At 43.7% G+C, this 23,503-nt stretch overlaps 6 protein-coding genes across 6 annotated transcripts; 3 read left to right on the forward strand and 3 right to left on the reverse strand.

Annotated features, from left to right (window-relative positions):
- Window positions 1-217: 217 nt before the first annotated feature.
- KVR01_008113 (uncharacterized protein) lies at window positions 218-1,997 on the forward strand. The gene is made up of 3 exons (XM_044785297.1): window positions 218-542; window positions 620-1,503; window positions 1,576-1,997. Exons 1-3 carry the CDS (start codon window positions 293-295, stop codon window positions 1,819-1,821), a joined length of 1,380 nt encoding a protein of 459 aa, XP_044643091.1. The 5' UTR covers window positions 218-292; the 3' UTR covers window positions 1,822-1,997.
- A 1,689-nt stretch (window positions 1,998-3,686) lies between these two features.
- On the forward strand, window positions 3,687-4,297 carry KVR01_007959 (uncharacterized protein; the record flags this gene model as incomplete). The annotated part of the gene is made up of 3 exons (XM_044785956.1): window positions 3,687-3,783; window positions 3,887-4,092; window positions 4,163-4,297. The coding sequence occupies 3 exons, from the start codon at window positions 3,687-3,689 to the stop codon at window positions 4,295-4,297; spliced, it is 438 nt and encodes a 145-aa protein (XP_044642937.1).
- Window positions 4,298-5,392: 1,095 nt separating this feature from the next.
- On the forward strand, window positions 5,393-7,431 carry KVR01_007839 (uncharacterized protein). Its single transcript, XM_044784756.1, has 4 exons — window positions 5,393-5,534; window positions 5,633-6,194; window positions 6,278-6,490; window positions 6,610-7,431. The coding sequence occupies exons 1-4, from the start codon at window positions 5,487-5,489 to the stop codon at window positions 7,302-7,304; spliced, it is 1,518 nt and encodes a 505-aa protein (XP_044642817.1). The 5' UTR covers window positions 5,393-5,486; the 3' UTR covers window positions 7,305-7,431.
- A 374-nt stretch (window positions 7,432-7,805) lies between these two features.
- On the reverse strand, window positions 7,806-8,728 carry KVR01_008110 (uncharacterized protein; the record flags this gene model as incomplete). The annotated part of the gene is made up of 2 exons (XM_044790451.1): window positions 7,806-8,527; window positions 8,626-8,728. 2 exons carry the CDS (start codon window positions 8,726-8,728, stop codon window positions 7,806-7,808), a joined length of 825 nt encoding a protein of 274 aa, XP_044643088.1.
- A 3,917-nt stretch (window positions 8,729-12,645) lies between these two features.
- Window positions 12,646-15,468, reverse strand: KVR01_008368 (uncharacterized protein; the record flags this gene model as incomplete). The annotated part of the gene is made up of 6 exons (XM_044784547.1): window positions 12,646-12,884; window positions 12,974-13,195; window positions 13,268-13,734; window positions 13,799-14,432; window positions 14,731-14,975; window positions 15,395-15,468. The coding sequence occupies 6 exons, from the start codon at window positions 15,466-15,468 to the stop codon at window positions 12,646-12,648; spliced, it is 1,881 nt and encodes a 626-aa protein (XP_044643346.1).
- A 1,436-nt stretch (window positions 15,469-16,904) lies between these two features.
- Window positions 16,905-17,483, reverse strand: KVR01_007925 (uncharacterized protein; the record flags this gene model as incomplete). The annotated part of the gene is made up of 1 exon (XM_044793749.1): window positions 16,905-17,483. One exon carries the CDS (start codon window positions 17,481-17,483, stop codon window positions 16,905-16,907), a length of 579 nt encoding a protein of 192 aa, XP_044642903.1.
- Between the last annotated feature and the right edge of the window lie 6,020 nt (window positions 17,484-23,503).

Genomic DNA, 23,503 nt, shown 5'->3' on the forward strand with positions numbered 1-23,503 from the left:
ATGACAGCTAGAAATCCACCTGGGTATACTTCTCAAGTTCTCAGCGTATCTCTTCATACTGTATATTGATGTAGCGTCACATGTGTATCCTGAACAGGCAGTATTGGTGGGTGAAGATAAGATGCGGAGACCATGGTGGCGGCGATCTCGGAGTGTGCGCCGGAACGGGATCTCGATAAGATGCGGGCACTTCAACATTAACACCAAGCCCTTCACACACCACCTGATCACCAAACCAGCTTCGTCGCAAAAATTTCTGTGGGTAGTCAGATTAAATCAATACCATCTCGGGATGGCTCTCCGACAGGCAGTCATCGTCGCCGTCGCTGCCGCCGGCGTCTTCGCGCCAAGGTTCGTCGCCTGCGCAGCAGCCACTCCCGGTGTAGAAGAGCAGAAGCCGGTGTTCAACACAGACGCACAAGATGAAGAGTTCGATGCTTACTGGACGGATTCACCGCTTTACAAGCGTGCCCAGGCGCTGATGAAGGAGAGTCCTCTCATCGACACGCATATTGATCTCCCACAGATCATCCGCTCCCTAGGTTGGTATATCCTCTTGACTGCTAACCCGTGATGCGATTTGTAACTAGCGAAACTACTTATCCTAACCCATCGTCAGATCGCAAGCCACTCTCTATACTCCCCGACCTTGCGACTTATACCCCAGGCCACATTGACATTCCCCGCCTCAGGAAAGGCCAGCTCGGCGCAGCCTTTTGGACCGTGTGGGCGCCATGTCCGGATTTCCTGGGTATCGAGGTCGGGGCCGACTACAACATCCCTAATGACGGCCTCCGCGACGCCCTCGAGGTCCTCGATCTCATCAACGAGATGATAGCCGCGCACCCAGACCACTTCCAGCACGCCCGCTCGACGCAGGACATCCGCGACGCCTTCGAGTCGGGCAAGGTCGCCAGCCTCCTCGGGATGGAAGGGACGCACTTCCTCGGCAACTCCCTGTCGACGGTCCGGCTGTTCGCGCAGCTGGGCGTCCGCTACGTCAGCCTCACGCACATGTGCCACAGCGCGTTCGCGAGCTCCTCCGGGTTCGGGCAGGCCATGGGCCCCTCCGGCCACGAGGGGAACGGCCTCTCGGACCTGGGCCGGGAGCTGGTCGCGGAGCTGAACCGCCTGGGCCTGCTCGTCGACCTCTCGCACTCGAGCGACGAGACTGCCAGGCAGGCCATCGAGCTGTCCAGGGCCCCCGTGGTCTGGACGCACTCGGTCGCGCGGGCGCTGCACGACCATCCGCGAAACGTCCCCGATGAACTGCTCCAGCTCATTGGCTCAGGGGAGGGCAAGAATCCCGGCGTCGTGCAATGTGTCTTCTTCCCCGCGTTCGTGGGCCCCACGGTGGAGGCGGCGAATGTCTCGAGGCTCGCGGACCATATTGAGCATGTTGCTGGGATTGTGGGGAGAAAGCATGTTGGGATAGGGTCAGACTTTGACGGCATGTTTGCTTCTGTGAAAGGGCTGGAGGATGCTAGCAAGTATCCCAACTTGGTAAGTGGGAAGGGCTTTGATCTTCGCACATCATGGTACCCTCAGCGGCGAAAACTGACGAACGGCTACCAGATCACTGAAATGCTCATGCGCGGCTGGTCGGATGAAGAAGTTAAGGACCTGATGGGGCGTAACCTCATGCGGGTCATGGACGAGGTGGATGCTGTCTCAGAGCGCCTCAAGTCCGAGAAGGCATCACAAGCGATTTGGGAGAAACGAACAGACTTGCCAGCCCAATGGGGTGGTGACGGCAACATGTTCTACCCATACGAGATCCAAGACATCCAATCAAAAATACCACAGCACGATGAGTTGTAACCCAAAACACTGGCAAGTTAAGGGGGTATCAGTAATACAGCCCGAAGGTTGGAAGAAGCTATCGGACCTGTCTTCGAGGGGACTGACTGGGGTTCCAAGAGTTCAATGAGACGATCAGGGTTGAAAATGCTCTTTGTACTGTTACAGCTTGCACAATATTGCTGTGCCAACGAAGGATAATACAATACCATGCTAAGAAGATTGCGATGCAGAGAAAATACGGGATTTCTCCTTGATTCACAGATTGTTTAAGATTCAAGGCCGATCGGCGGTTCAGGGCACTTAGGGTAGTTTTGGCTGTAGAAGCTGGTTTCATCTGGAATTGCTAGGCCATCATCACATCTGACTTGGTCAGTTATCTCCAAATGGGTGTCTTTTATGGGCTTTTACGTTCAGCCTCTTTTCAAAGTGCTTGAATACTCTGAATTCAGCGTTTAAGGGTATGTGAGGATTCGTTCGACAGGGCCTATGCAGGTTCTATGGGAGTGTGCGACACTAAAGATAGTCTGTGAACCACGAGCGAGCTTCTCGCATCTTATATCCAGAGTACGATAGATTAGGGTGCAGTTATGGGGATGGACGGAGGGTATCTCAAACGTAAACAAAATAGCAAATAGAGCTGTGCGTTGTGGCGCGTAGAGTGGTGCAGATGGCTTGCTGAAATGGGTGTGTGACCGCCCAGCCATTCACATTTATAAATAGCCTCGGTTGCAGACCATGCTGTCATAGCTAAGAGCATCAAAAATCCGAATCCGTGGACTATCTTTGATCATGATGACTGTGGTCCAATTGAGTCAATCGTACCTAGGTACAGATGTCTGCGAAGTCGGTCCTACGTTGCGCTCTTCGAACGTAAATAGATAGCAAAGGCAACATCGTTTCAGGCATCGCCGTTCATAAACCCACATGTATATTTATAAAGCAGGAGCGTTCTATTTGAAGTTTATTGAGGTCATAATCCATAACAATAGAGCAACTCGGCAAACCCGTTATCAGTTTATGTTCGTCTATAAATGACCACATTTGGACGCGCGAATTCTTCGATTTCCTGACTTTATTTCTATCAAATATTCCTGGAATTATCATCATTCATTATTCCATGTGAGCCACATGTACTGTAGCCAACTCATTATCACCAGACCCAGTCGCGTGCTTAACAATATCAACCATTGGCAAAGATTGTGTAGTTATCTAGGTATGAGTGTACTATGGATAGTGTAGAAACGATGCTATAAAGCTTCGAATAAGCTTGTACTATATCTCTAAGGAGCCTGATAAATATCCCTACAAGTGAACCTAAAGCACACGACCTTGGTGAACCCAAGGTCCACAGGTCAAGTACCCAGGTAGTTCGTCTAGGCGGCGGCAAGTCGGGCCTTGTGCATCGTCCTCTTGGCAGTGGCTCCCAAACGGCGGTGCTTGCTGCGCCATTCAGGGGAGTGATCGCGCAAAGCATGACACCGCTTTAACACATGCCAGGCAGGTTGGCCAGTGCTGCTACGCCGCCCGTTGCGAATGGCTCTTGGCACCAGACGCTTTGTCTCGTCTTTAGTACAGTGAGGTCAAGTCGCTCACCGCACCTCCCAAGCGAAAGTGTATGTAGCCAAGCAGGGGCACCGCGGAAGTTCCCCAGCAAAACACGCGTCTTGTTTCAACGTTGAGGAGGCCTCAAGCAATTCGCACTCGGTTGTCACAGCTTTCAAGCTTTGATCGAATATATAAATGTGTTGCACCCCCAGACGACGAGCTCAATGCAATGAACAACTTGAAATATAAACCTCCATATCATTATTCGGCCCAAAAGAAAACGCGCATAGGCTAATTCAATTTTCACAATCAAATCAACCACTAACTCACTGAGCGCAATGGGAGGTCAACGCCCACACGTCGAGATCGCAGCCGTCATCCCTGATGGACAAGGAAAGATCGTCATCGGAAAGAGAAAGGGCAAGACTGGCACAGGTATGATAATACTCAATCTCAAATCTCATACCTTCTATAACTCTCCGGGGTGAATGTTGTGGGAGTGGGAGAACGGCGGTTCTGACAACACACGCCCAATTAGGACTCTATGAGCTCCCAGGTGGCAACCTGGAATTTGGAGAGGACATTTTCTCCAGCATCAAGAGAGAGGTCCTTGAAGAGACTGGCCTCAAGATCGTTCCCAAGAAGATCATCGCGTACACCAACGATATCCAGAAGGCAGAGGAAAAGCATGAAGTGACTCTCTACGTGCTTTCGGAGCGAGAGGACTCGTCTCAGCAGCCTGAGGTGTGCATAACCCACCAGAACACAATTTCGACAAAAGTTGACTACCATGCTGACTTTCTATTTCACGTAGACGAAGGAGCCCCACAAGATTGAAGGTTGGGAGTGGAGGGCCTGGAAGGAGATTGCTGCCTTGGGTGAAGCGGAGCTCTACCTGCCCACACTGAACCTTGTTCGGAGCGAGCCGCAGCTGGATTCTAAGTTTTGAGTCTTTTTCTGGCTCGAGAAGGTCATAGCGCTTACTCATTTGCTTTGATCGTCGGATGATTTGCGAGTGCAACACTTCTGCTTTCTTGTGACACTAGACGCCACACGAAAATACAAATGGGTTCCTTTTCAATGTTTTGCTTTTGAACATAAGGTTTCACGTAGTTGTATTGTCTTCAGTGGCTAAGAAATGCTTGAGAACCGCCACGGCATCACAGATCTCACATCCGTGGCTTCGATGTCTCAATCCCGATATGGACACCACGGCTTCGCCTCTCTGGCTGCCGCAATCCTCACACTTGCATCATGATTGGCCACTCGTAGTCGTGATCCGCCATTGAACTCGCCCCAAATAAGTGAGAGTTTCGCTTCGTCGCCAGTTTTTATGCTGGGCCAATTGGGAGTCCGAGAAGGCGATGGGATCTGCCGTGTGGGGCTGTATAGCCCCCGTACAGACTCGGATGACAGTGGGCTGGGAGAGCGGGAGCACGAAGCTCCTTATATCAGAGACCCACAAGCTTTCGCCTGGTTTAAAAATCGTCGTTGCAATTATATACACACAGGCTAGAGCTAAAGTAGGTGGCATCCCGGAATCCTTCGGCGCAGATGCGATCCTACCCAAGGCAGGGATGCCTCCCAAACCCGCCCCTCACTGGCCCGAGAGGGCTGATTAGCTTATGCTGGTATGTCTTGGTGGGTCGCACTGCATAATCAAAACAATACTGAGAGTCAAGTGACCCTGGTGATCAAGCAGAGGACCATTCACTCAGACAAGGGCACTTAATAGTGCTTACCACCCTAGGCTATTCTAAGCCGGCGCCGTATGTGGTAGACAGGCTACGGCGGGAGAGGCTTCCCAGATGAGCGGGTCGCACCCGTCAGAATACCACCTCGCCATGCCCGAGTCGCCCTAGCAACATCGAATTCAGCCGCCCACGAAAGGCAGAGCTCGGAGGACGCAAGGGTGTCCCGCTGATCGTGAGGATTTCGGCCGGCGCCCACGTTCTAGTTTCCCACGTGTCCCGCCCCGATCTGACGGTACGGCGGCCCCCAACAAACCGATCCTTCTTCGTCCACTTACTAATTTCCTAGGTACGAAATCACGCAGGCCGCGTCACCGACTTCTTGTTCTCGTCGTGAGAACTGCACCCGGTCTTGTCCTGTGATGGGATGCCGACGGGGCACGTACAATGGCATCGCAGGACTCCGCGACACAGCTTTCGCAGAGTACCTTTCTGGTAACACAAACCCCCCTCTCCCCTCCTCCTCCGTCTCGTTATCGGAATTGATGACGAGCAGACTGTGGAAAGACTGACCTGGTGGCCGAGGATGATAGGGCATCACCTGGCTGCTCTTTTCATTATGCGCCGTCGCCCTCGCCGCGCGCATCTACATCCGATGGACCTGTTTCCGAAAATTGCTCGCCGAGGATTGGCTCATGATAGCCACCTTATGCCTAATCATCAGCATCCAGAGCCAAGCGCAGGGCTTTTCCTACGACATCTACCGCCTCATGGGCTGGGTCAATGACCCTAGTACGATTGCCTTCAAGGACCAGCTCGACTTCCTCGGGGACACTGAGTCGATGCTCAAGGGCTGCGGATCCAGCATCATCCTCTTCATCTTCGGATTCTACTGTATCAAGGTCAACTTCCTCTTGTTCTTTTACCGACTAGGACATCGAGTCGAAAAGATTTTCTGGATTTTGTGGTGGATCGTCTTCGTTGTTGTGCTGGCATGCGGCATAGCAAGTATCACCATGGGTGTGCCTACATTCAAGTGCCTGTTTGGTAATATCATTTACACCCTGACAACATGCCAAACCCACGGATATGAGAACACGTTTTTCACGTATTTCAGAGTATCAGTGGCTCTGGACATTTTCACAGATGCACTGAGTGAGTACTCCTCCTCTAACCTTTTATCTCCCAATGTGGGAAGATCGGAGCTACACTGACCATGGTATTTTCCCGCGCACCAGTCATCGGCTTCCCTGTTTGGATCCTTTGGGGAGTGCGTATAAGCATGCGCAAGAAGCTTGCCCTTGGTGCCATCTTCTCTCTGGTTGGGTTCACGATTGTTGCGACGGTGCTCCGGGGGGCTTTGTTGAGCGAGGTATTCACTGATACAACCAGAGGCAAGACTTTCAACATACCGTGGGTGTGGTTCTGGTTTCACATAGAGTTCTGTACTGGTGAGTTCCTCCTTATCAACCCCCAAGGGCACGATGGCACAAGAGTACGATTCCCAGTCAACATTGAGTCACCTGGTGAATAGACTGCGGGCAAGACTAACCGACATAACCCCTCAAAGCCTTCATCGTCGCATGTCTAGTCTCCTTCCGCTCGCTCTTCGTCCACCGCGAGCAGAATTCCGGCGCAGCCCGGCGCGCGGCAGCAGTCCAGCGACGACCTAGTAACTACAACCCATACCCGAGCAGCGGCCGGACGCCGCAGGACAGCGGCAACGCCAGCAGGGGAAACCTGGGGCGGCTCCGCGGGCGAATGAAGCTCTTCCAGGATAGCGTGCTGGACACATGCCGCACGCTGGAGGGCGTCCTCGACGACGGCACGACGCTGGTGGAGATGTCGCAGCGCTCCACCCAGCTGGGACCCGTGGTAGAGGACGAGCCTGTGCCGACGGGTGCGGACGTCCGCCGTCATTCGCCTGATGAGTACGAGGTCGAGAGGGATTCGGGGGAGCGGGAGGGACAGGCCCGGGTCGTCAGCGGTTCCGGCCCAGCTGCCTTTGCCCAAGGCAATGTGCCGCGGCGGTGTGGGACGGTGTCGACTGGGCGGCTGTCGATTGATTCACTATATCAGCAGGAGGAAGCTCGCACCGTGTCACCAGAGACGGTCGAGTCACATCGGGAACGGCGGGGGAGTATTGTGGTCTCTGAGCCGTCCCCGCTGATGCTTAATCCAGTATACCCGAGGTATCCGCCCTGGAGACGCGACTCGCTTGACGAAGAGGAAAGAGGCGAGCCGAAACACGGCCGTGATGCATAATGATAGTATGAACTGCATTGTCAATATCGCGGCATATTAGATGGCTTGTTTATTTTGAGTAGGAGTCAAGCGACTGTACATACATCAAGCACAGGCTTTCTGCACATAGAAACACATCGCTGACAATAATACAAAACATTGTTATATTAGCCGCCTTGCTGGTAGCCGTGACAACATCATCTCTCTCAAGAGTCAATCTCGCTTGCCTACACAATCTCAAGCTAGAACAAGAGGACTTTCCAGACGACGGGTCAACGGCATGGCAAAGCGTTTTGAGAGAGACGCTGCCTTGACTTCCAAGGTTTGGATCGAGAACGGGCTGGATAGCCACTGAACCATACAAAGTCGGGGTTTTTTCCGGTGAAAAAAGGTGGAAGCTATCAGGAATTTGACGAACATCTACTCATCTGGGGCGATATTACACTACTGCACACAGGAAATCCTATTCCTCCGCTGCCGTAATGCATGCAATCTTATCCGTTGACACACATCTGCCCTTTTTCAACGATAATCAACAGCATCGTAGAAAGTCTCTGCCCCGTCCTGGTCACTAATGTCTTCGATTTCCCCAATACCATCTTCGCCAAAGCGACTCTCTTGGCTTGGAGTGGAAGAGCGTTTTATGCAGGTAATGCAGCAGTCGTCCATCGTCCACTCATCCCACCACATCATCCACTGACTCCCTCGTCGCAAGCATCCACAGTCACTCTGGGCGTTCTTGGTCATGAGACGACTAACAGCATTTACCCAAAGCTTAATTCGCTCATGAGACCCATCCTCTCTGAAAGTGCGCTGAGACTCAAGAAACAGACCAGCACCCCAATTCGTTTCCCGAATCCCGATGATCAGCTCCGTGAATGCGAGCACATCAGCGATGCCCCACGCCGGATTGTTGTCCAGCGTATTGCGGAGGATGTTGAGAGGTGATGCGCACATGGTCGCACTGCTGGATCGGTCCGGGTCGACGCCCAAGAAATGGCCGAGCAGCGATGTCAGTTTGGAGGGGATCCTCCCGTGAGGGTGTTGAGCGAGGACGTGCAACATGTTGACGTCTTCGACACCGTTATTGATGGTTATTAATGTGCCCCTGCTATGCACCTTCGAGCCGAACTCAAGCAACACCGGGGTCATCCGGGCGTCCAAGGCAGCTGCCATCAATAATGGCGTGCTGCCCCCTGTGCCTTTTGCGTCAGCCAAAGACTCAAAGGAGCCGCTGAAGAGGTCTGAAAGGAAACAATACGAGGATTGTAGGTACAATGACATGTAATTTGCAGATGACCATTCATAGTGTTCTCACAAAGACGCGGAGGAATAAACATACATTTATTTCGGAGTTCCAGATCTGCGTTGGCCCTTACCATCTCCTTGACAAATGCCCTTCTCGTAGCGAAGTCCACTCTCCAGAATCGACTCTCGTACTCCATAGCTAACTGCAATGGAGAAGTCAAGCTAGTGTCGAGAGCGTTTACATCCGCACCGTGGGAGACGAGCAGACGCACGAACCTCGGCAAAGGCGGAGAGTGGTGGAGCGCCGTCCTGCGGCGGTAATCTCGGCGGTTAGCGTCTGCTCCTCGATCAAGGAGAATCTCAGAGATCTCATATAACTGTAAACCACAAGATACATGGAGTGGTGTCTCGCGAGTCTGACTGTTTGGTTGGTTGGCGTCTGCGCCGTAGTCGAGCAGAATTTTTAGGGCTCCGAGGTTCCTGAGCATTACCGCTAGATGGAGAGGTGCGTTCCCAAGCCCATCTGGTTTGTTAATAGCATCTGGCCGCTGCAGTATGGCTTTGTGGATATCCGCCCCATCTTTGTCTCGTATCGCGTCGTGGATGGGAGTCGACAATGCTGGTGGTGATGGTTCGGCTTTCATCATTCGAGAGACATCGGCTTGGAAGTCCGTTGGAAGCTTGGCACCGAGGGTACCGTATTGAAATACCCAGTCAAGGACGCACCTATGAGAAATACGTTAGTCCTAACTTCCTGCGTGGGAGCGGTCAACTTCAGGCTTGAGTGTTCGCTCTGTCATTACCTTCCCGAACCGAGATCTTTCAAACCAGCATCAAAACCAAGATTGAATAGTTTGTGCCAGATGGCCGGGTGACCATGTCTCATGGCATACTATTATTTTAAGAACTTCAGCATGCCGATTAGTGCGAAAGAGACACTGGGGCTGACTTGCCGTGAGTATCGTTTCTCCAGAGAGGCTATCCACGTCCGTCGGACGCAAGACTCCGGTGACCAGCTTTTGCTGTATCCAAGTAATATTCCCAACAATTAGGGCTATGTTTATGCCACAATCGAATTCGAATACCCGCGGCACTCGCAGGTGCAGTGAGGCGCCGGGCCCGGCGAGGCCGCAATCCCAGGTGACAGAGGCCATGATTGCGCGCGAGAGTAGCCAACGTGGTAGGTAGAATTGGAAGGAAATTGAGTCACTGTCTCGGGACACGCAAGAAGGCTGATCACAAGGCGGTCGCGGCGCTAAGATTCTGGTGTTGTATTGAAGGAGTATCTGCCCCAGGACAGGCCGCAGCCACACTGGAGCGTGGGTGCTATATTTGTCGTGGCAATGGCAGTGGCAGAAGGGCGGACAATGACGAAGTAGTTCCACACCGACAGAGATGATCGGTACTCCCCACGAGACGTTTGCGGGATCAATTGAGAACAGCTCGGAGTTTCCATCCTCTGGGAGGAGCATGGATTCATGCGTCGAGAGCTGCTGAAGCGCCTGTCCCATACTAGTAATGCCGTTGTCTCCAACACGAGCACAATTCGGGTGGGTCTGTAGATCCAGCTCATCATTTGTCATTCTTTCAGGCTGTCGCGGCTGATTCTTGGTCCTGGTCTTGATGTCACTGGTCTCCACGGACTTTCCAGCCAGGCCAGAAAGTGCGACGTTCCGCAGTTCCATGAGCAGTTGAGTTTGATCATGTCTGTCGAAGAAATCCTTAGTGTTCATTTATAAAATGTCCCCCGGATGAGAGTAATGGCTCACCCATAAGAAGTGCTGCTCATAGCAAACCACTGGCAAACTCCTAAGTCCTGACGGACCTGTCGAGATCTGTCACAGAGCTTTGCGATACTCCCCTTGGATCGTAACCACTTTCTCTTCGAGATCCCATAGCCTTCTTCTTGATTAGAGTGGTTGCTGCTATGGATGATACCCTTGACGAGATTGTCTAAGCCTGTGACGATGTTCTCGACCTCTTCAACCAGTAGCTTCAAGCTTCCGATATCCTCAGAGCTGCGATTGTCGAAAGTGTCGTTCCCGTGCGCTAATGTTCGACGTGATCGTTCTAGGAAAGCATGTAGAAGAGAAAGTTCATTCAACAAGGACAAAAAGTCATCAGAAGAGCTGCGAAGGGACAGAAATGCCTTGATTCCAAGTTGGAGTGTTCCAGCGCATTGCCCAAGGGCGATTGTGCTGGCTGCAATAGAGAGTGGATCCATCACAGAGTATCCTCAAGTATTGCAGTTAGTGCGTTGTGGTAATTCTGTTTTGGCTCTTGAAATTCGTCGATCATGCCCATGCAACCCGGCTTAGAGTTGAACGAAATCTATGGAAACATCGAATGTTTCGTGGTCCGCGCATTATGGAAGGCCAGTTCAGAATTTATATCTGTGGTTTCCATCGATGACACTGGAAAAACCGAAGACCTATGTTTAGCAGTCTCAGCCCCCAGTTGCCAAACTATTTACTTGCACCAGCTGATGCTGTTCTAAACCCGGGATGCTGTGCATAATAGGCGCTTGTAAAACCGAGCTTTGCTGTAACCCCGGGATAAAGAGACGTGATTCGCGATTATGAAGGTAACATAGCATATCCGGAGTAGGCTTTCAAGAGTCCCTCCTACCTTGCAATTGATCGGAATTCTTTGGGGGCCATGATATCTCACTGATGGTGTACGATCGGGCTTTGCCTATGGACCGGTGGAGAATCCATGCGCGTTTATTGGAAGACTGCACCATCCTTCATGCTCCTGTCACTAAACAGACACACGGCTGCAACGTCGTTGTGTACCCCCCCAGGCCGCATTAAATCGGTTACAGGGATCGTTGAGGGCTGTGGGAATCAAAAGTGCTTATATTCCTTCACCGATTTGATGATACGACGCCGCCATGCAATCCTCCATTACCACCACAACGCTGGGAATATATTGGTATGGGTGTCACACCATACCCTGAATATGAGTTTGCCATCAGCCCAGTTGCTAGATATACCGCTGGGAATGTCCAAACTAAAAAATGGCATTTCTGGTTCCTCGAGCGGCACACCTGATCCGATAGCAGAGATTAAGTTCGTGTCAGGTGTCTGATGCTTAGAGCGACACCACTGCCAGCTCAGCAGAGTACGGTATGACAAGCAGCGAGCCTGCTTTGCAAGCCTGGGCTCGCTTGCATCCTTTTCAATTCTTAGTGACCTTCTCAAGCTTAGAACAGGAATCCAAGGATGCCTGTGCAACCGTGCTCCTGCCAAAGTTTGATGGTGCGTTGCTGCGCACGGCTGCAGAAGCTGTTTAACTTTGTTTAACGTGATGAATTGGCATGAGTGGTTTCGTTTCTAATATCATAGGTGGTTTCATGGTTTGGTTTTTAATCCCCATACATATTAGTATACAACTATGCGGCGCCTGCTTAGAGTCAGTCACCCTTTAAACGTCACGCTGGGCACCACATTAGGGGTTTTCTCCATGTAAGTTCCGCAATCACAGTGTTTAGACCTTTCTTTAAATCTCTTGTTAAGTTCCCGGTGTACATTGATGGAAATAGTACTGGCAAGGCGCAGCGGAAGGACTCTTGTAATAATGGGTATCGCAAGTTCATCGATTCTTGCTGCACATCTTCTTAAAATCGCCAGCCAGCCATGCTGCTATAAGCTATTTAATCAGCTTAGTGGCCATTGCATGAGAAAGCCTCATCCGTTTCGTGCGAGGACGGATACACGTACCCTGGCGGACCCATTCTCCCACCCCGGACGTTGACCTGGGAACCCCAACAGAGGGGACAAAGCTGAAGGGCTAACAAACAAGGGTGATAACATCTATCACAAGACTAACAGCGGGTTTATGGTCACGGAAGAGTCCAAGCCAGTCAAGCCGTCCGAGGCCGAATCAGTGGAGCGATCCATTTACTGCGGAGCGGGCTCATGGCACAACACGCAAACGGCGATGGAATCAGCTTGGCAGGAGGCTGTCTGTGAGAAGATTTACGCTGCAGACCATGAAACCCAGTTATCTCATCAGAGGGAAAGGGACAAGCTTGCTTGTAAATATAGTGTCGACATTGGTATTATGCTATAACCTTTGTTTTGGCCTGCGCACTTGTAGCCCGAGTACAAAGCTAACAGAACAAATCCGAGTCCTGGTAACTCCCCTCCATGAAGCCAGCAAAGCCTCCGTTGAGCGAAGACAAGAAACCCTCCGCCTCCCACCCGAGCGCGGCAAAGTCGATATTAGCCGCTTCCATCGCTAGCGGAGCCTGGGCGTACTCCCCGTTCTGGCCGTCTCGAGCAGCGGCTATCTGTGTTTGTCCGTTCACAGCCAATCTTGACTGGGCAGGATCATCAGATCCGGGTTGATCTGTTGATGGGTTAGGAACAAGAAGGAGTCGAATGGATATTGAGTACCCCGGAATTGTGGGAGGGGGGTTCGTGATGATGCGTAATTACCTAGCAAGTTCAGACACTGCTGCAGCGTGGCCACAAATTTGGCACACTTGTCAACCATGCTGTTTTCCTTGTCTATGAGTGGCAGACAGACCAGGGCATCCTCGAAGACATCTTTCAGGGCCTGGTTTGGTATGCCCCCGGTTTCGCTCGGCGCAGTAGGAATAGGGCTGCTGGCGTGATTGCACAAAATTATTGTGACAATTGTCAGTGTGGCATTCAAAGCTACGCAGGTGTCAGTGGATTGATGGTTGAGGACCTAGGTACTGGAACATCACGGGATGCGCAGTGTCTTACTGTAGTATAGCGTAAACCACCATGCGCCGAGAAGGCCACACTTGGGTTGCGGGGAATGGGTGATGGTCTTGACGATCCCGATCAGTTCTGATGCCACCTGGAAAGACACGCATTTACTTCTCTCGCCGACTTGCATGAGCATCGACTCATTGGAATCGTAAGCCCGGCCTTTCTCGATACCAGCGAGGTACAAGTCTAATATCCGGCGGTGGGCGAGGAGGAGGATGTTGTGCTGTCTGAGGGTGAGAATGACTCTGAAGCGCCGTGCCAAGCTAAAGTCATCGTCGTTGCGTACTTCCGTGGGGTTGGTCAGAGATAGGAGGGGTGGGAGAGAGGTTTGCCATTCTAGAAGCTGATGTTCAATCTGGAGAATCCGGGACGCTATGGATATGGCACTGTTGTCTGGGTATGCTATGTTGCAATCGTAGAGTCGTTCTATGATGGTCCACATGACCTTATACAATGTCCTACGTGAGCGTGGTTTCATTATCAGATATTGAGTTCAGTTTCAGAAGGTCTCTCAGCACTCACACAGTAGACACGAAGAACTGGATGCTCATAGTATCATCCAGAGACGGCTCCGAGTCCGGCAGAATGCTTGTTCCGCTATGTGGCTTTGGTAGTGGGGTGCGTATGTATGACTCTGGGATCGCAGGAGGCCGGCCAAATGTCATGCTCAAGGTTCGGTCTAGCATGACGCAAGCAAACCATGTACGGGACCGAGTCTCCCTCTCGTGTGCCGAGTAGGCCTTCAGCGAGGTCGGGGAGTGCAGACCCAGTTGGAAGGCTGCCTTGACAGCAATGCCGTGCATGTTCCAGGTCATGACGGAGCGGTGAGTGCCTTGGAGATACTGGCTCATGAGCAGCATGGCTTGGACTGTCTCCAGGCTAGAGCCACTCAGCATCTGGTCGAGGCACAGGGACTTGGCCCGCGTGAAGAACACCTCTGCCTTTGTACCTCTCTCTGTTGCTGTTGAGCTCCAGCTTCCAATGGTGAAAATAGACATGGTCAGGATGGAGTTGAGTAGGGCTAGCCACGAGCGCCTAGATCGTTTGAAGCCGATGCTCTTGGTGCGATTGTATGTTTCCATGAAAGTCCCAGGGTGTACAAACGGGTATAATGCACCAGTGTCTCTGAAAAAGCGTTCGACTAGGGCATCCATTTCTTCGTACGGGGGGAGAGCCAGACAGTCATCCCTAGCCTGTGTACTGTTTGAGTAGCTATGATGCTCCTCAGAAGCTGGCTTGGTTTCGTCTCTGCTCGGTGTCTGTGGACGAGATACATCAAGTGACGGCCGTTGAGAGTGTCCCAACCTGTGGGAACGCTGTCCCAAGCTCCGAGACAGCTGTGTGGACAGGGCCCGTCGAATGTTGCGGGTGAATGCGATATTGGAAGACGGCCCTAGGACGAGTTAGCCAGGGCAAGTCCTCGGTAAAATGGAAAATAAGTAAGGCCTGAGTACCATAGTAGCCGGAGTCATCCTCCTTGGTGAATTCAATGGATCCAATCCCGTCAGTAGCATCGGGGGTGGCGACTGATCCCTCAGAATCTGCCTCGGGTACAATAGGAATGCTATGGCCTCCTTCACTTGGTCTTCTTCCCACGTTGGTGGAAGCCGAAGCGCTACCAGCGTCACCCTGCTGGCTCTTCAGTAAGCGTACGTCGCTCTCCAGCTGAGACAAGCGGGACTCGACGAGCTGGAGAAACCTGGGCGTCTCCAATCAGCCTCGGATGGAAGTCACACAAAGACCTGTGACAGAAGATACACTCACGCTCTGGGGACTGGCGTGGTCGTCGCGATGGGCGGAGCGAGGTACACACATTCAATGTCAAGGGCCTGGCAGCTGGAGCATTTCGGCCGAGAGCCGTCACACTGCGGCCGAGAGACACGTTAGCACTACTTCGGGGAGAAAGGGGTTGGGCTCTGCTCTCTTTCTCCTTCTCTCTTCTCTGTCTCTCTATAACACTCCTCCCTTCCCAAGCTTGATACATATTGATTATATGCATCAAAGGCTCCGCGTGATACTTTTCTTACCCTGGACTTCTTGTTCCTGCAGGCACCACACGCCACCGGAATCCTGCGACGCTTCTTCGGCCGTGGTTGAGCAGACGACCCGTCAGCCGACCCACAAGAGTCGTATTCCGCACCGGGCCTGCCCTCGTCGTCATCCGGGAGGGATACCCGGATAGAACTTGCCATGGTCTGATGTGTGGTCTGCGGATCTATTGCAGGGGCCTTCCCAAACTCGCGTATCCGGGGAGGATGGACGAAGGTTTGATAGAAAGGGAAAATGCTTTGCTCGTGGAGACCTCTTTCGGAGCGACAGGCTTTATCTCCCCGCACCGCCGCATGTCTCTCCCTTGGCGCTGTCAGCTCCCAACACGGACCAGGGTCAAGGCGGCCGGATAAGCCTCCCTAAGTCCGGCCTGCGCAGTTGAACCTTAATATATTCACAACCCAGTGCGCTGGGTACGCAGCCATAGGGGCAAACTTAAGTCCTTCTTCATCATTGGTATTCTTTCCTCCGAAACGGATATTAGGGAACGAAATCTCATTGCCAACAACAAGATGGGGAATGTTTAGTTGAGTAACTAATAACGCCCACGACAAACGACTTACAGACGACCAGATGGCGACAGCAACATCAGCAACCGAGACCTCAACGGCGGACGCAACCAAGACTCTCCTGAACGGAGCAGCACACAGGCCCACACAAAACCACTCTGGCTCCAGATGACCCGCCTCAACCAGCCCAAGCCAGACCCCCAGTGCACACCACAGGTCTACCCCAGCCTCCTCGAGGCGTGCGACCTGGTCCCCGAGATGCAGGCACAGCGGCGCGTGCTGATTCTTTCCAACCCATCCCGCGACCCGCTCTTCACGAAAGACACGCTCTATGCAGGGCTGGCATGCTCATATTATGCCCACCGCAGTGTGCAAGACCTTTGGTCCGTATCAATCCAGGAAAAGCAACCCCGGTCGTACAGAAGACGGCGTCATCTATCACGTGGTAGAAGGCTGGGGGTTTATTACCACCATCTGCGGCAAGAAGGTCACTTAAGAGAGAGGCGACACTTTCTGCATCCCCTCTTGGTATCCGTATCAGCGTTTTGCGGATGACGGCCTGACTAGTCGGTCGTGTATCTGTGCCGCTTTGATGACAAACCTATGCTCAACTCGCTCGGGGTTTCATCGGATGGCATGGATATTGAGTCACTTCAAATGCTGTGTCGACATGGGCCTGGCCTGGCTGGGGGCCGGAAAGTGGAGCTCGTGCTTGTCGGATAACATTTTTATGCTTTTGTGAAGCGCCAGAACGGGCGCGCTGTTTCTTGCTCTACCCAGGTTCGGAATCTATGATCTGAATTTTATCATACGCAAATGCCGAGCAAACACTGATAGGACCCCAGCGTGTGTGTTCTTAGGTCTTCCTGTATGCGATTGAAGTCAAGGGCCGTCTCCGTCCGGCGCTGTGACGCTCGCCCGTCCGAGCGAGCTTCCAGCTGCGCTATAGTGGCTGAGGGCTCATCATCGTGAAGTAACGTTATTTCGGCGGCGGCCGGCGCCTAGCCTTCCTGTACTAGGTTGTATCTCCGTCTCACTGGGCAGTAGGTACCCTCGCCTGCCGCACATCGTCATCGCCATCCCCTCGGACCAGCCATCCCATCAAACAAGGCCTTCAATAGTGTGCCCCCAGTCAGGCCGGCCAGCATCAACGCGCAGGCGGCCACGTCCTTGTGCACGCGGTACCGCCCGCCCCATGAGGTGACGATGACGGCGGTGATGTACTGCGTGAGGATGAAGAGGAACCACTTGACCGCCTCGTTGGCGGCGCCGGAGCCAAAGTCCCGGAACGGCGAGTAGTGGAGCAGGTAGTAGAAGGGGACCGCGCCGTAGAGCGCGAAGTGGAAGACCATGAACGGGGTGGTGTAGAACTTGGAGAAGATGTCCTCGTTGAAGACGGGATGCCGCGGGTTCTTGGCCCTGGTTGTCGTCGACGTTGCGGCTGCCGGCATCGGTGATGCTGATGCGGTGGCTGTAGGTGAGGCTGTCGTCTTCGTCGGTGATGCAGCTCTCCTGTCAGCCGGTGATCTGGCGCTCTTAGATGGGACGGGGGATCGCCGTGCGCTGGCAGCGGCCGAGGAGATGGTGTCTACTGCCAACGCCATGGGCGCGGGGATGAGGGGGAAGACCGTGTCACTTCGGGAGGCCATAGTTCGCGAGAGTGCAGGACATGCCAGTGTTTTGATCAAGGAGTGGCAGAGGAATCAATTGGGATGGAGTGTAGCTAGCCGTGGAAAGATAACAACTGGTTCTGTCAGCTGACGGGACCGGGGCCTGGTGGTGATGACGAGAGCTCGAGCTGAGGGAGGAGAGAGGTCGGGGAGAATGTGGTTGTTAAGGTGGCGAGCTCCTCCCGCGCCAGGATTAGAAAAGCTGGGGTACAGATTGTTTTATCCAGGGTCTAAACCCAAAGGCCCGGGTCTGACCGTCTGCCTAGGGAGCAGAAGAGGGGCCAGGAAAAGTGAAGGGAAGGGGGCGACTCTGGGCCCGTGTCCCGTGGCACTTCCGTCAGAGTGAGTGCTCAGCCAAGCCTTTCGAAGGAGCCCGTTTTGGGAGGCGCAGTTTCCTGCAGGGGTAGCAGAGACGGTTGGACGGACGGAACATGCAGTGGCAGTGTGGCACATGGACCATATGGTGGACAGAGGAAAGCAAGAGTCTAAGACCCCCCCTCCCCCTTGGTGTCTTGGGGTGTCCGTGTAACATCTGTCAACTGGCATTATTCCGATAGGGCCAGGCCAAGTCTGTGCTGAAGGTTCGGGTCTGCAGAAACCATGTCAGGCCCTTCGAAACACGTGCGAACAAGGCCTTTGAGGGACAGCCAGCTAGCAGCTGTTGCTTGTCCTCTCAGCTTTTTCCTAGCGTCCACCGTCTGATGCGGTCATAGAGAAGGCGCCCTGTGTTAGTCGTGTAATTACAAGTGTTTGCGTCACAAACGCGTGCCTGCACGGGTGTTATTCACCGTACTACCACCTGTCCGTCAGCTGTTTCTGGGCAGTTCTGATTCGACGTTTCCCCCGTCCCATGCTGCTTCTCCCTCTCTTCTCAGGTTCCGCACAACTTAATGCACGGGTCATGCCCGCAGGCCCGCCGCGCTTGTCTCCTTGGAAGGGGCGCTGTTGTCTGGAAGTAGCCGCAAGCGGGCTTGCTGCCTCCAGAATAGCCGGTGATCTTGCTTGGCGCCAAGGGGCCCATATTAGTCGAGATTCGAGAACCAGTCGACCCAGTGTGACGGGCTGACGGGCTGACGGTATGGTGCGCGACAGGGGCAACTTTCTAAAAACCCTAAAATCCCTTAGGACTATACCTATTTAATTAGATACCTTAACTTATTTAATAAAATATATATATATATATAATTTAAATATATTATAGAGTTATTAATAAGTTTATAGAGAAATTAATTAATTAAAGTATTAGGATTATTAGTAAGCTTTACTTACTGTTTTTATTAAATAGTTATAACTACTTACTATTTTCTTTCCTTTCTTTTTTTTAATAATTATTAAAATAATATATCTATAATTACTCTATCTATTTTATTTAATTTATATAACTATCTTTAATTAATTTAGTTTATTTAAAAGTATATAAATATATATTTTTATTAAAATTAATATTAGTTTTATAATTTTAACTTTTAATATATTATATTATTTTATTTAATTATAATACTATTTTTATAGACTTTTTAAATATTTAAATTAATTAATATTTTTATAGATCTTTATAGATTTATATAGTATTATTTAAAGCTATATAGCTCTATATAATAATAAAGAGAATTTATAAGTATTATAATAAAGGCTTTAATTTATAGGTTATTAAGGTACTATATTTTAAGGTATTTACCCTTAATTCTAAGTATATAACTATAGATACTATCTACCTAAAAGGTATAGCTATAAATACCTTAACTTAAAAGTATAACTATAAATATTATTTAACTTAAATATATAAATATAGATATTATTTAATTAAAGAGTATAGATATAAATACTACTAACTTAAGTATATAGATATAAATATTATTATTAATAATAAAATTAACTTAATTAAAAGTAATAAATTAAATAATATTAATAATTTAAATAAAATAATTAATTATAATTATAAATAATTATTTAATAATAATAAAATTATATTAATTATAATTAATAATTAATAAAGTCTTTTAAAGTTAAATAAAACTAAATAATCTATAATAACCTCTTTAATATTAATTACTTTTATTAATATTAAATAAATTTAAAGAATATTTATAATTAAAAATATAAAGATATTTATCTTTTTATAATATTAAATAATATTAATATAACTAATATAAACTATAAAGTTACTCCTATTATTTAAATAAAGTTCTTTAATAATATTTTAATAATATTAATTATATAATTTAAAGTAATATAATTATATAATTTATATATAACCTTATATATATTTTTATTAATATTAATTAATATAATTATAAATAATTTAATATTTTTAAATATTATTTATATTAATAAGTTTAAAGATAATTAATACTATAAGTTTAACTTTATTTATTAATAATAATTTTAAATATTATTATATATATCTTTATATTAATATTTACTATTATATAGATTTAATATAAAACCTATAATAAATCTAATTAACTATTTATAATCTACCTTTTAACCTTAATTATTTTAAAGGTATATATATTAATTATTAAGTAAAATTAAATATTAAAACTATAATTATAAAAGTATATAATTATATAGCTTTTATAGTAATTTAAGATTATATATTAATATATATATAGATAATAAACCTTTAATTAAAGATAATATATAGTTAATTAAGGACTTTAATAATTTTAATAATAACTTTTTAATAATAAATTTTATTTAATTTTTAATAAATATATATAAAAATTTAATTATTCTTTAAGTTTATAATTAAATATATAAGGTATAATTAGGTATTTATATCTTTAAATAAATCTTTTATAGTAAAACTTACTATAATACTTACTATATATCTATTTTTTAACCTATAATATTAAATATTAATATATTATTTTTTAATTTTTATTATTATATACCTATTTATATATTTAATTATAATTCTTATTAATATAAAATAATAATTTATAATAATAGTTAAATAGCTTATATTAATATTAAGATTTTTAAAACTTTATATAAAAGATTAATATTATTTTAATTTAATATTATTTATATACTAATAATTAAAATTAATTTTATAATAAATAAAATATTTCTAATTTAAATAAAAGTTTTATCCTTTAATTAAAAGTAATTATACTTAACTATTATTAAGGTTTCTTTATATAGATATAAATAAAGTTATTAATATTTTTAAGTTATTTTTATAATACCTATTAGTTAATTTAAATAGTTTATAAATCTTTATAAAGATATATATATATAGATAGTATAATTAAAATCTAATAAAGTTAGATAGGTTTAGAGAGATATAGTAGGGTTAATAAGAGTTTTATTATATATCTTTTATAATAGTTTTAAATTATTAAATATTTATAATAATAAATAATAATACCTAACTATATATAACTATATATAATTATATATAGTTATATATAGTTATATATAAATATATAGAAATATATAAAAGTATATATAGTTATATATAGATATATATAATTATATATAATTATATATAAGTATAAAATAATAATAATAATAATTTAATAATAATATTTTAATAATATTTATTTAATTATTTATTTATTATTTATTTATTATTTATTTATTATTTATTTATTATTTATTTATTATTTATTTATTATTTATTTATTATTTATTTATTATTTATTTATTATTTATTTATTATTTATTTATTATTTATTATTTATTTAAAATATATATTAAATATATTAAATAGATTATTAAGTAAATTAATATATATATATAATTAATTAATTTTATATATATTAATATATACTTACTTCACTTTATCCCTATTTCTACCCCCTCTTTTCTCCTTCTCTCTCTTTTATCCTTCTCTTTCTCTATCCTCTTATTATATATATTATTTATTATAATACTATAATTATTAATTAACTTTAATTTATATTACTTATAGATTATAAATTAAATTTAAAATAAAATATTTATATTTTTAATACTCTTTTAGTTTAAATAACTTTATAATATTTATATATAAAAGTTTATATTATATATTTATTTTAAAAGTATTTAATTAAACTTTTATAAAGTTAAACTATTAACTCTTTTAATTTATAATAATAAGTTATAATACTTTATTTTAAATTAAAATTATTAAATTTTAAATAGTTTAATTCTTTATTATAAAAAATTAGTTTATTATATTATATAGTATTAAATAAATTTAAAAGAAATTAAATATTATTTATTAATATAATTTAAAAGAAGTTAAATAATAGTATAATTATTTATAATAGTTTTTAAAATAAATAATATAAAAGAACCTTATAGTTAGTATTAAAAAATATACTTTATATATACCTTTAATAATATTTAGTTAATATTTTATAAAGTATTTTTAATAATATTTATTTATTATTTTATTTAAATAATTTAAATATTATTATTTAAAGGTATATAAATATTAAGGTAGTTAAATATATTTTAGTTTAAACTTTATATAGTTAATTAATAAATATATAAAATTATTTATATATAAATTTAATATTATATTAAAATTAATATATATTTAAGATTTATTATATAATTTTATTATAATATTTTAGTTATTATAATTTAAATTATATTTATATAATATATTAAAATAGTTAAATAATATAAGTATATTTTTATTAATATATATAGATTATAATAGGGAAATTAGTTTTATTATTAATATATATTTCTATTTATTATAAATTTTAACCTTATATAAAACTTTAATATTTATATATTATTTTATAATTATAATATTATTAATTAATTATATTTAATAATTATTAGCTTTTATTTTAATTTATTTAATTATTATTAACTATTAATTAAATAATATTATTTAATAATTTATAATTAAATCTATTTTTATAAGTATTAATTATATAAGAAAAGTATATATAATATTAAAATTAAATATTAATAAGAAATTTATATAAAAATATATTAAATTCTAGTTAATATATATAAATTTAATATATATATAAAGGTTATATATTAATAATTATAAGTATATTTTAAATAACTTAAAATATTAAACTTATAAAAAATAACCTTATATACTATATTATATTACTTTATATATATATATTAAAATTTAATATAAATTTATTTAATTTATATAGCTTTAAAATATTTATTTAATTTAAAAATAATATAATTATTTATATATTATTTTAAAAGCTATAAGTTTTATTATCTATTTATTTTAAATAAAATTAATAATTATAAATATTTTATATCTAAATTTATACTTTAAAATTATTAAATATTATTAATTATAATAATATTAACTTAAATATTTATCTTTTAATAGATATAATCTTAATTTATAATAATATTATATAATTAATTAAAAATACCTAATTAATTTATAATTAAAATTAAATAAATATTATATATATATTAATATAAAATATTAAAGTATTAACTTTAAATATATATTAATAATTAAATAAAGTTAAAAATTAATTTATTAAAATTAGTAATAAATAGCTTTATATATTTTTATATATAGCTATTTAAAGAAATTAATATTAATTAATTTAATATAAATTAAATATAAAAATAAATATTAATATTATATAATTAAAAGTATTAATTAAAGTATATTAATAAAATTAAATAATCTATTTTTATTTTATATTTTTAAGTTATTTTAAGCTTTAATTTTATAATTTATTTTTATTAAATATTATAGTTATAAAATTATATTTAAATATTTATAATTAAGTAATTTTATATATATTTATTATAAAAAAGCCTATAAAAATAATATAAATTAAATATATTTTTATTTTTAGTTTATTTTAAATAAATTTATTAATATATAATATATATTATAAAAATAATAACTTATTAATTATTTATTTTTAATAAATAATTCTATTTAATTATATAAAGTTAATATATTTTCTATTTTAATTAAATTTAAGTTAACTTAAATATTTTTATTTAATAATTTTTAAGTTATTTAGTCTTTAATTATTTAAAGTTTTTAT

The sequence above is a fragment of the Diaporthe batatas genome (genome assembly GCF_019321695.1).
Source record: "Diaporthe batatas strain CRI 302-4 chromosome Unknown Contig00009, whole genome shotgun sequence".
Classification (NCBI taxonomy): Eukaryota; Fungi; Ascomycota; class Sordariomycetes; order Diaporthales; family Diaporthaceae; genus Diaporthe; species Diaporthe batatas.